Source organism: Carassius auratus, chromosome 34 (genome assembly GCF_003368295.1).
Source record: "Carassius auratus strain Wakin chromosome 34, ASM336829v1, whole genome shotgun sequence".
NCBI lineage: Eukaryota > Metazoa > Chordata > Actinopteri > Cypriniformes > Cyprinidae > Carassius > Carassius auratus.
In genome coordinates, this window is record NC_039276.1 from 1,775,750 (window position 1) to 1,792,795 (window position 17,046).

The 17,046-nt window shown below is 36.6% G+C and overlaps 1 protein-coding gene across 1 annotated transcript; it reads right to left on the bottom strand.

The window, feature by feature from the left end:
- Positions 1–8,305: 8,305 nt before the first annotated feature.
- LOC113052922 (transmembrane protein 169-like) lies at positions 8,306–12,248 on the bottom strand. Its single transcript, XM_026217404.1, has 3 exons — positions 11,826–12,248; positions 10,098–10,448; positions 8,306–9,021 (listed from the first exon to the last, which is right to left on the bottom strand). The coding sequence occupies exons 2-3, from the start codon at positions 10,363–10,365 to the stop codon at positions 8,405–8,407; spliced, it is 885 nt and encodes a 294-aa protein (XP_026073189.1). The 5' UTR covers positions 10,366–10,448; positions 11,826–12,248; the 3' UTR covers positions 8,306–8,404.
- Between the last annotated feature and the right edge of the window lie 4,798 nt (positions 12,249–17,046).

The window sequence follows — 17,046 nt, forward strand, 5'->3', positions numbered from 1 at the left end:
TATATTTTCTAATAATAACAAGATGTCATTTAAATTATATTATTTTTAGAAATAATGAGATGCTATGTTGTTGAAACACCATTTTGATATGTCGTTATTACTAATAAATGTTTTAAAGAGGAAAATATTGTTTTAAAGACATACCATCTCGTTATGTTGCTTTAACAAGAAAAATACAGTTTTAACAAAATTGCATTTCTTTATTATGAGAAAATATATTATTATAAATAGCAAAACGTTTTTCATGTTGACTTTAACACCAGGAGGATTGTCCCTTCAATTTATAACAAATACAATTTTGATAAAAAATTAAAAATAACTAAAAAACATTATATTTACCATCTGTTTGTGAAGACAGAATTGTCATTTATGAGTGAATTATAATTTCGATTTTTAAAGTCCCTGCTTACTGATGCAGTTTACTCGTTTCGCCGTTATATATTTCTATCAAATATATCTACTTTAACTTGGTGTGTTGACATCCATATTTTTGTCATGTTGCAATTTACTGAAATAAAATGAACATATGAAATGACAAAAATCTCCATGAAGCCTTCACTAAAATATTTTTCAGAAGTGTCTAATAAAATTAAATAAAGTAAGGCATAAAAACAAATGTTTAGTTTCAGATGAAGTACTAAAATAAAAAACTTAAAGAGGGGTTACAATGGTGTTTCGTGTATTCAGAGTTGTTCACAGTGTTAAAGAGATGGATTCTCATGCTAAACATGGCCAAAGTTGTAAAAAATTATTTAGAAGAATGACTGAGAATTTCTGTGCCGAAAATCTTACTTACGGGTTGGTACAAGTTTTGGCGGTTTTTTTTCGATCGTGGATCTAATGAAGTAGACGAGAACGGAAGTCCTTATTGAGAATGAGAAGTTGTCGTCATAGCACAAAGCCCCTCCCTCGATATCACAGTCTCCGTCATGTTGGCAGGATACCGGCGGCGAAACAGGATTGTTTACATGTGTTGTTAACTCGGTAGTAGAGGAGGTTCTCGCAATTCTGCACTGTTTTACCATGCCTGGAAGTTACTGCTGCGTTAAAAACTGCTCCAGTACCTCCCACGATACATATGGAAAACATAGGAACAATGGAATGCAGTTTTTTTTAGGTTACACCAAGAGACCTGGACCATTTACCTCCATGCACACATACTGACATTGGGAATTATATATTATTTTGGTTTAAGTTACTACACAATGCAGGAGTTTAAAAGCCACAAGTCTTTGGAAAGTTACGAGGCTTTCTGCTGTGGCTGGGTCCATCTACAGCAGGTGATGAAAACTGTTGTACTGGACAAAGTAAGTTTATTCACATGCGTTTTAGCGTATTGTGATTACATTGCATTTAGAATGCACTTCTTGACCAAAATGACAAAGTAATTAACTGTGACTGAACACTAGATTGTAACGAGATGTTCAATGTATACGAACGTTTCCAACATGTTTTGATGTAGGCTAAAGCTGTGTATGTTTAGTTATCATTTGATTTTAGCCCAATGACACATACTGTACCAGTTTTTTTTTGTTGGGGGCTGCAAAGTGGACAAACCAGTTCTGGGTTAGCTAGGGTAGTTAAATGTGTGATTGCGAGATGTAAATGTCCGGGTTAGATTAAAGCCATTAACAGCGTGAATGCAAAGTGACTTACATTGTAAACAATATAATTCCCAATGTCCATATGTGTGCACTGAGGTAAATTGTTCAGGTCTCTGTGCCGCTGCAGGGAACTGCCCGAGAGCTTCTCCAAACACCGCTGTTTTGCACGTGGTGTGAGCTTGTTCCTGTAAGGTCCCCTTTCTTTCACCTTATGTTTTTGCATTGTTTACTTTCTTCCTTTTCTTTCGCGTATTTGTAGATCCGTCTCGATCTGTTCCGCCGACAAAATAAATGCGCAAAAATGAAAGCGCTCTGAAATGTTTAGTCGCGCCTCTGTGAAGTTCTGAAGGCATTGCCCCTGGCAACAGATAGCGTATCCTGCCATCAGGGCCGACAGGCTCAGACCCCTCCCAAATCGGCACGTGACCCCTCAAACTCAATATGACCATTTCTCCCGGAAAAGCGTTCCCGCGCACACACATTGATCAGAGGAGAGCGAGACCGCGCACATCAACACGCTTCAAAATAGTCGGCAGCGCTGCATAGGATTTGTTCGAGAATGCCTCCAAATCATAGACAGTAAAAGAAATGAACACAGCGACCCCATTGGAATTTAATTGAGACAAGTGAAGCCCATTTTTAGCGTTTTTTAGCACTTCCGTTTCTGACGCGCAGACTCAAATGAAGCTTGATGATGTCAGCAACCTGTCTGACAGATGTAAATGTTCTAGTAGCTGTGCGTGCAAACCAAGGGGCAAGGAACTCGACCGGAAGTTGAAGTCGGGTGGGGGCTGCCATCTTTTAGCAGAACTTCACTTGCGTTAGCATTCCCATTGACTCCCATTCATTTTGGCGTCACTTTGACAGCGAATAACTTTACATCTGAGGCGTTTAAAGACTCTGTTTGTCCATTATTTATTTCTAAAGATACACAACAATGTATAAAGGGCTCCATTACCTTCTATGTTACATTATGGCCCCGTATAAACAGTTTTTGTAAAAAAATAGGCTAACGATTGCGTCATAACCACTCGGCTCTCTGTCGCATTACCGTACAGACAGGAGGAGAAGCTCGCAGGCAATTAACTTAATATGGCGTACTGGCGTTACATTTTAAAATACTATACAAAATAATTAATCAGAATACTTACTCCTGCTCACTCACGACAAAGAACTCCCCGCTCAAGCTCGCCGTCTCTGCAAGATTAACGATGGCAGTTTGCACGCACAGCTACTAGAAGATTTACATCTGGCAGACAGGTTGCTGACGTCGTCAAGCTTCGTTTGAGTCTGCGCGTCAGAAACGGAAGTGCTAAAAAACGCTAAAACTGGGCTTCATTTGTCTCAATTGAGTTCCAATGGGGTCGCTGTGTCCATTTCTTTTACTGTCTATGGTGCAAACTGGGTGGTGTCTGCACTTCCCGGTCAGAGAGCACCTGTCCATCAAAAGCTCACTATCCAATCAGAGTAGATCACTGTTAAGCCCGCCCCCACGAGATGTTTGTGTCAAAACACCAAACGAAAAACTGCGAAACGTAAGGGAAATCTGCGGCAATGCATTCAGAATCCATGATTAGCGAAATCGAATCTTTGAAAAACATCAACAAAGAATGACAAATATTTGAAGAGCCTGTTAAATTTGTGCGACTGAGTTCATTTTTGTGTTTTTCTTCTTTTGTAATGGCATATTTTTGATTTTTACGTGCAATTGCATCAGATTTGTGTATTTTGTTGGAAATCAGCACATAAGTGAAGATATGTTAATGGAAACAACACGAAACATCAGTATTATAGCTCCACTCACGGCACGCCTCCAGGAGCTCGGCTTTTTCCGGGAAGAATCGGAAAGCTGTATTTTTCTTTTATAAATATGATCAAACTAAAGACTTTTTTGATATATTAAGGATGCAGTACTACTCTATAGGTACTCAAGATTAACATGTGATAATTGTGTTACGTACCCTTTAAACTAAAACCAAAATGGAAGAATATATTTTTACATATTTATTTTAAAAAGTATATTTATATGTGTATATGCTTCATGCAAATGGAACTGCTCTGATTGGTGGATCTCACCAAAAATCAAAGTCTTTCTGGAAAAACCATGATTTTACCTCCGTAACAGAAGTGAAGTAATAGTATTGTGCTCCACTGACACACACTCATCTGAAATACACTGTGATCAGAAAAACATGCAATTCGTTTCCTTTTATCTTCCCTCTCATTACTAGAGGTGGAAAGGGGAAAGAGCTAGATTGCTTCCCGGCTCCTGTTTGAAGTCTGAAATGACAGTCATTTACAGGCTGATGCAGTTTTTCAATCAGGAAACATCAGAACGGAGCGTCAGAAACGAGTGCTGTGCTTTTAATCAAACGCTTTGAGCTCTGACACCCATACACAGAAACTATTACAGTCAGCTTCACACAGACCCGCCTGAAAACATCCGAGATCTACATCCATGTGGGATCAGGAGGATTGGTGGAAAGATGGCAAGCGTTCCCTGGAATACTGAGTCTGATTATGTAATGGCACCATTATTATGTTTGTGACACTGGAGCACCAAATTCTAAATTGAGATTTATACATCATCTGAATAAATAATCTTCCCATTGATTTATGGTTTATTAGACAATATTTGGTCGAGATACAACTATTTGCAAATCTGGAATCTGAGGGAGCAAAAAAATCTAAATAGCCTACTGAGAAAATCGCCTTTAAAGTTGTCCAAATGAATTTTATTTTTTTATGTATTTGTGGTAGGAAATTTGCTAAATATCTTAATTGAACATGATATTTATTTAATATCCTAAAAAGAGGGTTTTCACGACGCGTCATCAATCTGGAAGTCGGCCATCTTGGATGCACAGAACGTAAACAATGCCATTGAAAGGACTGGCAAATTTGGCTGATTATTGCTGCTGAAATTTTTCTGAGTTTTGTTCTGTACTAATCGGTTGCATAGGTTAAAAACATAACGAGTTCTGTCAAAAGTTAAAGAGAGTTAAATGGCATTGTTTACGTTCTGTGCCTCCAAGATGGCCGACTTCCGGTTTGATGACGCGCCGTGAAAACCCTATTGCTTCAAATACACCCCTTCTTTTTTCCTCGAGGGTCACAAATTATTGCATAATGACACTAAACTGTTTTAGTGATTTTCTACCGTATTTCATTCCCAGCTCTCTCCTCTCAGAAAATCTTTTACACTCAAATGTGATAAGCAGCATGATTTTGTCAATATCACAAAATGAACATGATGCAAGACTTTTGCATGTATGCATTACTGAAGTAAAGAGCTGAAAAATTAAATATATAATAAATATAAAATGTATATAAAACACACGTTTTCAAATATATAATGGTAATAGAAATTCATAATATAAGATATATATGATATTAATGTGTGTCTATATAAATATTCAACAGAACAAATATATTGTCAGATCTGTGATAAATTAAAATTAGTTTTATAGACCAATAGAGATTGATTTAACATATTTTTTCATAGACCTCATTTACATGTGACTGTTTGTTATCTGATCACCTGAGACGGGTGTAAACGGGGCCTGTTTTTGGCACTGTTTTTGCATGTGTACATGCATGATATCAGTTTGTTAGTGTTGGATTTGAATGACTATGAGTGCATGAGCTCAGACACATGTCCTACCTAGTGAGTTGCCTTCATAGGTAGCTACCTTCTTCTGAGGGAGCATCATCACAGAACCTCATACAGTATGTCAGTCATTTGGATGCTTCGCAGAAAACCACACGTGATTGATTTCTAAAGAGGCTGATGCTGACATGTCGCTATGCTAATGATGTAACACTCGAATGAGCATTAAAGAATACATCACACACGAAAAAACAAAAAGCTTAGTGTAACTATATTATAGTCACTATAGAAAGTACAGTTTATAAAAATCAAGGTTTACATGACCTGAAGAAAAAATGCACATGTTTGGAAAGAGAGCCATCTACTGGAGAGCATCTTACCACTTCCTGTTTCGAGAAGCCGAGCACAGAAAAACACTTCCCATCAGTCTTAGATTTCATCTGGTCCTCATCCACCTTAGAAAATGGCACGATGTCTCTTCTGTAACAGAAACCTGTAAGAAAAATCATAAAGTTATTGACTTTTAAGTCACATTTATTTACATGGCAGTTTATTCAATATCGACTCAGCCAAAACACCTAATAGAATATATTTGTATTAATATTTAAAATTATATATATATATATTTATTTATGTATGTATGTATTTATTTATAGAATAAATGTTTATAAAAATATTTATAATTGTTATATATATATATATTTACAATGTTTTTACTTAAAAATAACATTTAATGATTTTTTTTATTATTAAAATAAAATATATTTTATTACATGTGCACATATTTATAGACTAATATATTTTATAGACTAAAGAGATTTTATAATGCAGATCAGGGTCTTTGGACTGCTATATCACAAGAGGAAGAAGGAAAAAGGAAATAATAATAATAATAAAATAAATTAAATTGAGGAATATCATCATTTTTTATTTATATATTTTTTTTAATTATATTTTACAACATATTTTTTCAGTCATCTGTGAAAATCAATGCAGGGTGTTCAACGTGTTTTGTAGATCACAACAGACACACAAACCAGATGTTAATACAGAAATATTAATTTTATTCTCTTTTGAACATCACTGCAAAATAAAAATGCGAGTTAAAGGATTAAATAAAACAGAAACAATGAAAAAAATCCAAACACTTGTGAAAATGTAACATAGATTTCTTATAAAGCATATCATATGCAATGATTTAAAATGTTCTTTGCACTGGTTATGAAAATAATATTTGGGATCATTGTCAGACAGCACACACGCACATCATATGTCCCTTTAGTGTTTGTTTATTGACTTCTCTGGGGTTTCTCATCTGTAAAACTACTCAGAGAATATGCAGGGCTTCTCACAACCTCACAAAGAATCTCAGTTTATTTGCATATATTTATATATGGCTTAATTTTACAGGGTTTATGAAAAGACTTTACTCCCGAGCTCTTTCCTTAACCCATCTACTTTACAGAAAAACTTCTTTGATAAAAATAAAACATGCACGCTGTTAAAATAAATACATAACAATATTTTAAATGTATGTAAATATTCAATGTCTGACATACAAATGCTGTTAAAAAAACAACTTTATTGGTTGGAAGAGACTCGATAAGTAACACAAAATAAAAGCTTGGCCCAGGATCTAACATTTATACTCAAACAAATATAGTGAGAAAACAGGACCTATAACACCGCCCTGCATCAGATTTTTCCTGCTAGTGGTCGACCGATATATTACCAGATATATCCGATATACACCGACAAGTTTTTCTACTTGACCGATGTGTTCGAGGCGGGACTTTTATTTTGACGGCGTACACACAGCGCTCACTCTTTCTCTTGTTCGTCGTCTTCTTAATCATTTCTGTCTAATGTGGATAGAAGTCTGTCTAATAATACGATAGAACGGATAAAGAAAGGAATTAATGTATACATAAAGCATTATAACGTTTGACAGTCAGTCCGTGTGAATTGAATGCTTTATAATTAAAACTCGTGATTTCAAATTATGCCGTGCTTTATGCATTTACCCACTGTTATATTCATGTCATTTTCACTGTGTGCTGTATGTAAAATGAGGGTTACAATTGCTTTATTTTTTTTTTTACAAACTTTACAAATACAGAATACTGAGTGCCCTGTTGGTTAGGGTGTTTCCTGTTTACTTCCTTTTTAATTATATTTGTATTTATTTATTTGTGAAAAATATTGTTATTGTAAAGTATAAGTATGTTTCTTTTACACATTTAATTTTTAATCCACTGGCAAATGATTTCAAATTTCTTAAATATTAATAATAATTGTATAAAATTATATCGGCTATCGGCCCCCTGCTTTCCAAGATATCGGCATCAGCTGTCAAAAAAAACAAGAAAAAACAACAACAACAAAAAACTAAAACAATATCGGTCAACCACTATTTCCTGCTATATCTGTGAGAGTTTAAAGAGCCGCAGAAAATTACAGATTTTGAAAAGTTCTTTGACATTAAATAGAGTATTTGAAGGGACAATGTAACATTTCTTACCAATGGATGCCCTGCAGTGAATGGGTGCCGTCAGATTGAGAGTCCAAACAGCTGATAAAAACATCACAATAATCCACAGCAGTTCATCAGGAAACATCTGGAGAAGTGAGAAGCTGCGTGTAGGATAATGCTTTGAATCAGGAGATATCATATGTTCAGATCAAGCACCATTTACAAGCCAAAACAGCTCTAAACAAATACCTGAGTTGATTTTGATGTGAGAGACGACAGGAGATGGACTACGAGTGGTTTAAAGCGACGGTTTAAAGTTAAAAGTTGGATTTGTTTCAGCTTGTGTCTTCTCCAGATGTTAACCGATGGACTGGAGTGATGTGGATTATTGTGATTTTCTTATCAGCTGTTTGGACTCTCTTTCTGACGGCACCCATTCACTGCAGAGCATCCACTGGTGCAATGCTACATTTGTCAGAATCAGATTTGATCATTTTAATTAGTGCATTAAACCCGATACACACACCTGTATAGTATATATATATATATATATATATATATATATATATATATATATAAATATATAAATAATGGGGAAAGATTTTTGTGAAAAAAAAACAGCACCATCAAATCAGCTAATACCAGGCATTTTTGGTGATTTGGCAGAAGATGCAGGGCTGTGTAACCAGTGGAGGAAGTCTCAGATGATTTCTATATTCACACCGAGGACGTCTCCAGTGACTTTCCCCACAGACTCCCAGAAAGGGTGTCCGAGTCCAGCAGCTCGACTACGCTGTACGGAGAACAGTCCTCCAGTCCCAGCTTCCCACAAGCCCATCCGCAGAAACCCTTCTCCAGATCCCTGACCGACAGCCACCACTCGCTGAAGACCCAGGACACCTGCACCACGGCCGAGTACAAGCCCAGAGACAGCGCCAGAGCCACGATGAGCCCGGGGTAGAAGACGATGAGGAACGGGCACACCGTGATCTTATGGCAGAACGTCCGATCCTCGTTGTACACCAGGAATATATTGTACCAGGTGAGAGTACCGTAGTAAAACGAGGTGATGAAGGACAGGACGAAGACGAAGGGAGCACAGGAGAGGCTCCACAGGACGACGTGGGGACCCTGAGAAAGACCGAAACCACACGAGCGTCTCGATCCCTCGCGAGCGTCGCATTCGGCATCCAGACGCTCCTTTGACCTGGCCATCTCCTGCAGCTCTCTCTCGCTGAGCGTGACGTGGATGTCCACCATCTGACCTTTCTTCTTTCCGCGCGTGATGGTCCCCGTGAGCGTCACGTAGCGGCTGTCTGGAGGCACGACCCGACCTGATGAAGCCAAGACATTTCATTTAGGATGAGAACGAATCCAGAGTGCTGTGGGCTTTTAATGCATTCCTTATTACTGGTGATGACACCAGTATCAGAAAAACTAAAATATGTTCGTTTTTGATGCATTTACTAACTTTAGACTTCATCAATTAAAAATTTTATGTTGGTAGGATTTTTTCATGTTTTTGAAAGAAGTCTCTTCTGGTCACAGTGGCGGCATTTATTTAACCAAAAATACAGTAAAACTAATATTGTGAAATATTACAATTTGAAAGAACCGTGAATATATATAGTAAACTGTAATTTAAAAAGAGTTGCCGTCTGAATTTAATAATATTAATAATAATACATTTTATTTAAAATGCACTTTATATTTCAACAAAATCCCAAAGTGCTACAATATAAGAACAAAGAGAAATCTGCGAAGAAGTCTGTGCAAAAAAGATCACAAACTCTAATATTTAGCTTTGGACCGCCTTTAGCTTTGATAGAGTTGTGCTTACTTTGTGCCATTGTTTCGACAGTGTTACGCAACATCACCACATTTGTCCTGTGCAGTACATATAATCTATATGGGATTATGCAATATACTCTATTTTTATGTTTGGTATTCTGCTTGCTGTGTGTTACTTCTACCACAAGGAGTTGCACTGAACTTCATTACACAGCTGTGCAATGACAATAAAGCCATTCTGATTCTAAACCATTATTTCCATCAGGAGTGGCATTCATTTTTGGCAGAGATCTTGCATTGACATTTTTTCCTTGTATTAAGCTCAGGCCTGATGAATCTTGACATTGTCATTCATGGGTACATCTTCTGACACTCTGGTTTAAGAAATGAAAAGCTATGCACTGCATCAGATAGGGTTAAAGGATTTGTTGCATGTTATATATTAATCGCTGTAATAACGATTCGATCCTCTATCCTAGTATTTGTGGTGTATATTGTTGACTGATTTAGAATTTGGAAACAGACTTATTTTTGTGAGCTTATAATGCAAAGACATTGCTAAGAGGCTCATGTGTCCAAATCCTTTTCTTACTAGATTGCATGAGATTGCATGCTTCACCTTCACTGCTGGGGTTGTTCAGAAACGTAGCTCCCTCTTCAGAGTTCCTCTCTCCACCCTCGCTATCTCCTCCATGGTCTTCGTCACCAGCGGCTCTCTCTGGATCCGAGCGGTAGACGATGATGGACTCTGGCTGCTGTTCTCGCTTTCTCCTCTTCTTTCGAGTGCTAGTGCCGCTGCTTCCTTCATCCATCTGTCCCTCGGAGACCTCTGACCTTACAGACTCCAGCTGAGGGCTGGCAGACCTGAGCTGCTCCACCTGCTCCATGTTAATGTCTCACGAGATTTGGGAGGAGCTACAACTTCAGAGAGACTAGAGAAGGCTATTTACTCCATCCAAACATGATAAGCCTGTGAAATTGAGAGAGAAACATGATGCACAGCCGATTTTTGGCGTGCATTCACTCAAACAGGAAAATAAGGAAAACATTACATTAAGCATATAAATGAATACAAGAGAGCATATAAGAGTTTATTAATTATGAGGCAAGATACACATTTTTTTTTTCCTGAGCAAGAACAGCAGATGTGTCTCAGTTTCGTCATTGTTAACTAAAACTTAAACTATGAAAAATGTTTTTCTTGATTCAAATGAGGCCTAAAAATATAAATATAAATATATATATATATATATATTAGTTGAAAAGTTTAGGTTGAAGTTATTGTATTACTAAAACAAAAATTAAGCCACATAGAAATATTAAAACAAATAAAAATGACAAAAGCACACAAAAAAAAATTGAAATGTTTTGGAATTAATTAGAAAAGTTTAGGTTGAAGTACTTAAATTACTAAAACAAAAATAAATTAAAGCTAGAGAAATATTAAACAAATATAAATTACAAAAGCACATTTTTTAAAATGTTTTGGAATTAATTAGAAAATTAGGAGTTAATTAGAAAAGTTTAGGTTGAAGTACTTAAATTACTAAAACAAAAATAAATTAAAAGCTACAGAGAAATAGTAAAACAAATAAAAATCACAAAAAATCACAAAAAAAATATTGTAATTAATTAGAAAAGTTTAGGTTAAAGTTACCATTACTGAAACTAAAATAAAAAAATAAAGAAATAAAGAAAAACAAAAACAAACAAAAGAAATTCTAAAGAAAATTACAAAAGTACATTTTAGAAATTACAAATGTTGCCTTGACAACTAACTGGAAAAAATATATATTTTAGGTTGAAGTACTAACACGAGTTAAAATAAAGATAAATCAAAGCAAAATGGGATTTTTTGTTAAAAAAATTAAAATAAAACTTACAACAACAAAACTAAATTACTATACACAATACTATGAAACAAATCAAAATGAGCACATAACAAAATTACTAAAAACTTAAATTGAGAATTAAACGAACTCTGATAATATAAAAATAAAAGCTTTTTTATACAAATTTTCAAATAACACTGACATGAACAATAGTTTTTGTTTAGCCAACAACACCCTTCCTTCCTTCCGTCCATCCAGCTCTATTATCCGAGACACAAAGACATGCAGAAGACACACGAGTAGAGCTAATCAGAAGAGTGTTTTAATAAAGCAGCATCTGAAACTGAATGTAAAGATTATTCCGAATCAGTGCTCGGTAATAAATCTCGAGCTCCAGGCGGAGGATGTTTCCGCTCAGCTGGGTTCAATCACACCCAAACCAGGCTCTGTTGTGACAAACGTCTTATCGCAACCTCCAGAGACTCCAGCTCAGTTATTAATAACTGCATTCTTACCTGCCAGATGCAAATACATGAAAGAAGAGCGGTGAAAAGTGAAAACTCTCGCGATGAAACGCTCAACAGAAGACGCCATACAGATGCGCCTCGGCCACAATGACCGCAAGCCCCGCCCACTGAATCTGGAACGTCTGTCTCGTCCAATCAGATGACGATCAATCGAAGCCCCTCCCCCAGTTAAAGCAATGACAGAGTAAGTGAACAATAGCGTCAACATTTTACTCTAAATATTACTTTTATACATGCATTTCTTTATATTAAATATGCATTCATTAAAAAAAAAATCTGAAGAAAACATATATTTTTATTATTTTAACTGTCAGAGGGTTATTTAAACATATATTATTAAAGTATGTCTTTGGAAGGCTTTTGTATTTCAAACGTGTTTTATGTAATTTCTTATTCCCATGTAATTCAGAAATGGCCAACCTTTTTTTTTACATCTTTCACCTTAGATTTTTACTTGAAGTATTTTAATTATTATTATTTTATTATTTTAATAATTGGTACATTTGCATGTTCACGCTGTCTGACGTTGGTTAATAGTCACATGACATGCAGGTAATATATATATATATATATATATATATATATATATATATATATATATATATATATATATATATATGTTATTTTAAAATGATTAATTAATTGTTTTTTTTTTATTAAACTCAATATTTTACTTTTATTAATCAAAATATTGTTTAAAAAAAATTCTGTTTTACTTTGTGTTTGTATAGACCATAACGCATAAAAGCGCATTAATGGGAACATTAAAGAAAGTTCTTTAAAAAGTAACTAAACTGTAACTGTAACTAGTTACTATTTCTTAGTAACTAGCACAACACTGGTGTTGTCATAACGTTCACCTTGGAGATTGAAAATGTTTCTTTTTTGAGACCCCAGGAGCCCAAATTCAGACCCAGAACAATAAAACCCACAGAAGAGGTGGGAGTTCAAAGTAGGAATCTTTATTATTACCAAACTGCAGGGAGAGGAAGAGTAGATATAAGTCATGATCTGCAAGATTAACCACAATCTGATGTGATCTGACCAAGATGTGATCAATCTCCAAGGTGAACGTTATGACAACACCAGTGTTGAGCTGCAGCAAGAGCTTTAGAAGCACAGCAGCTGTGGTCAAATAGTTCTCCTGTGTTCTGATTGGTGGATGATGATGATGATGATGATGAGTGGATAAAGACCAGAGCAATCAAATAGTGAGAGAGTGATCTGCTCACCTGGTCATGTTCGTGGATGTTTCGACGTGGAAAGCAGCTCGGAATGGAAATGTTGATATTTTATTTGTTAAGAACAACATACTTTACGTACCTTAATTTCAGTTAACTAAGCCAATAGCAGCGCTGTCATATGGCGGTGTCATTTGATTTAGATGGGAACTTCAAATGATAATTTGAGTCAGTTTGGGAGTTCCGAGCGGGATCGCGAATCATTTGAGTCAGTTTGGGAGTTCGGAGCATGAATCATTTGAGTCAGTTCGGGAGTTCGGAGCGGGATCGCGAATTTGGGAGTTCGGAGCATGAATCATTTGAGTCAGTTTGGGAGTTCGGAGCGTGAATCATTTGAGTCAGTTCGGGAGTTCGGAGCGTGAATCATTTGAGTCAGTTTGGGAGTTCGGAGCGTGAATCATTTGAGTCTGTTCGGGAGCTCGGAGTGGGATCGCGAATCACTTGAGTCAGTTTGGGAGTTCGGAGCGGGGTCGCGAATCATTTGAGTCAGTTTGGGGATCGCGAATCATTGGAATCAGTTCGGGAGTTCAAAGCGGGTTCGCGAATCATTTGAGTCAGTTTGAGAGTTCGGAGCGGGATCGCGGATCATTTGAATCAGTTCGAGAGCTCGGAGCGGGTTCGCGAATCATTTGAGTCAGTTCGGGAGTTCAGAGCGGGATCGCGAATCATTTGAGTCAGTTTGGGGATCGCGAATCATTTGAATCAGTTCGGGAGTTCTTAGCGGGATCGCGAGTCATTTGAGTCAGTTCTGAAGTTCAGAGCGGGATCGCGAATCATTGAGTCAGTTTGGGGATCGCGAATCATTTGAATCAGTTCGGGAGTTCAAAGCGGGATCGCGAATCAATTGAGTCAGTTCGGGAGTTCGGAGCGGGTTCGCGAATCATTTGAGTCAGTTTGGGGATCGCGAATCATTTGAATCAGTTCGGGAGTTCTTAGCGGGATCGCGAGTCATTTGAGTCAGTTCTGAAGTTCAGAGCGGGATCGCGAATCATTGAGTCAGTTTGGGGATCGCGAATCATTTGAATCAGTTCGGGAGTTCAAAGCGGGATCGCGAATCAATTGAGTCAGTTCGGGAGTTCGGAGCGGGTTCGCGAATCATTTGAGTCAGTTTCGGGATCGCGAATCATTTGAATCAGTTCGGCAGTTCGGAGAGGTTTGGCAAATCATTTGAGTCTGTTCCCCAGCTAACATGTCCATGTGGGCATGGCGGGGCCCCATGGTTGGGGCGGCAGTGGCTCAGTGGTTCATGTAGGTTGTCTACAAACCGGAAGGTTGGTGGTTCGATCCCCGGCTCCACCTGACCAAGTGTCGAGGTGTCCTTGAGCAAGACACCTAACCCCAGCTGCTCCCGACGAGCTGGATGGCGCCTTGAATGGCAGACACCGCCGTCGGTGTGTGAATGAGTGTGTGAATGGGTGAATGTGAGGCAAGTTGTAAAGCGCTTTGGATGGCCATGTGGTCTGTTGAAAGTGCTATATAAATGCAGTCCATTTACCATTTACCGAGCATGGGCTCAGATTGGGGACTTTGATGGGCTGAATGTGGGCCCCAGCTTGGATACAGTTATGGGCCCTAGTTAGGCTGCCCATTATTGTTTATTTGTGGGTCTCAGATGGGCCACATTTGGGAATATATTTATAGTTACATTAATTTACTTTTTTTTTTGCAGATTATTTATTTTTATGAAGTTATGGGTAGCTACATAACCCTAACAATTAAATTGATTTAATTTTATGAATTATTATATCATAATTTAACAATACAAGATTATTTATTTTATGAATAATCCTTTTTTTTTTTTTTTTTTTTTTTTTTTAAGAAGTATCTCAAAGGGTTTTTCTTCATTTGCTGATGTTTTTTCAAGCATGTGTTTTCTTAAGTTGCCGCGCGTTGAGCTGTCTCGGCCACCGTATATATTTCACTTTATATTAGCCGAATTACTGCTGCTGTTATATAATTTGATGTACATAAATTATATAACAATTTATGTACATCAAACAGACAGCACAGAGAGTGTAATTAGTTGCATTTTAGGTGTTAGTAATTTATAGGTGTTAACACACATCTCCCCGTGCGATGGTATGACACCATAACAGATTTATTGTGAAGATGAAAGCCCACAAGAGTGTGGTAAGTTAACTTTAACTTTATACCTTTTATTCTGATGATGTTTGCTAGATATAAAGCTACATTATTTTTATAAAAATATAGTGTGAGCGAACTCTGTAAAGATGCTGAAAATACAGCTGTGCATCAAAGAAATAAATTACACGTTAACAGATATTCACATTAAAAAAACTTTTTTTACATTATAATAATATTTCAAAATTTTTACTGTTTTTATTAATCAAATAAATGTAGTCTTGGTAAGCAGAAGAGATTAATTAGTCCAAATGTTTAACCGCTATTCTTCTGATACCTGTTTGGATGAATGCTGAAGGGGAATATGAATGTTTCATGTGCTTCTGAGCTCATGGTGGAAATGTCAGAGGAGGAGGATCATTTGATGCATTGTTTCATCAAAAAGAGTTTCATCTTTTCATCTGTGTGTGTGTTTGTGTGTCGTAGGCGTCTCCATTTACCCTCACAAGCTCCTATTTCAGCAGCAAGGTTTGCAACAAGCATTGATGTCTGTGCTTAACGGATGAACCTTTCAAATGACTGAAAGCTGATTTTGTGTTTTTTGGTCACCAGGATCAGCCCCCAAGTTCTCGGGTGAAGTATGAGTAAAATATAACATCCAAAAACCTGTTAAGAACACAGCCGCACTCTCAGAAGAAAATAAAAAAAAAGGTACAAAAGCTGTCACTAAGATGGAATCTTTTCAAAAGGTACAACTTTGTACTTGAATGAATAATGCTGGGTGTTTCAAGGCACTTCAGGGGACCTTTAAAAATATTTTTATGCAAAAATACATGCATTATATTAATAGAAAATTAATGAATGTGCTTCTTATTAATGAAAATACAACACTTTAAAGTTCAAAAATCTTTCTACTCGTTTTTTCCCGCTACTTACAACAAAGCAAAGTATTTTAAATATATCTTTTTATTATATATTTTTCTCAAATGACAGGACAGTCCTTTTAATTATAGACATCCGGCTACATCATTACATTCATTTCACATGTAGTTTTTATGGCTTACATCTATTGACAGAAGTGAATTACTTACTGCACACTTCGAGATCTGCAGATGTCAGAATGGTTTTACTGTAATACAATGTGCTAAAAATACTCTCTAAGGTGCAAATCACAAAAGTTGCATAAAAGCACAGCCACTGTTTTAAGGCTGTATTTTAGGAACTAACCTGCACAACTAGTAGTTAACCAAGCTGTACAGTGTGTATTTTATTGTTCAAGTTCGACCAATCTATGTTCATGTAGCAGCCTTAAAATAATCAGTCTAAGCAGTTTATGCAACCGGCCACACCAGGCCATATTTCACCCCAAAAGCAGAAGAAAATTATGCTTTGCAAAAGAAAATGAAGCTATAATTACTGCATTGTGACATTATTTTCCTGACAAGTAAACATCTTTCAGGCTTCCATATAACATAGAGTATTAAATACTGGAGTAAAAGTAAAACATGCTGCACTAGAATCTAATCGGCACACAATAAAACAGTCACGTTACCGAAGCTCACGACAGCAAAAGACACGTTCAGACATTTAACAATCAAAGCACCAGGTTCATAATCAGCACCTGTGCTTCATCACGATACATCAAACCATTTCCCTCACGGAAAGCTGCTTGAATAAAGATCTGGTAGAGTATAATGTTGAATTATCTACGAACAGCAGCAGGTTTAGTATAAAGTATAACACAGTGTTTTCACTGGAAGTGACTGGTGTTGCAATGCACCATGAAAGAAAATGCTAAATGTACTTTGCATTAGTTGTTTTGGAACAGCAATAATTTTAAATACTGAAATCGTGCATGAACAATGCAGTAAAATTGTGAAATATTA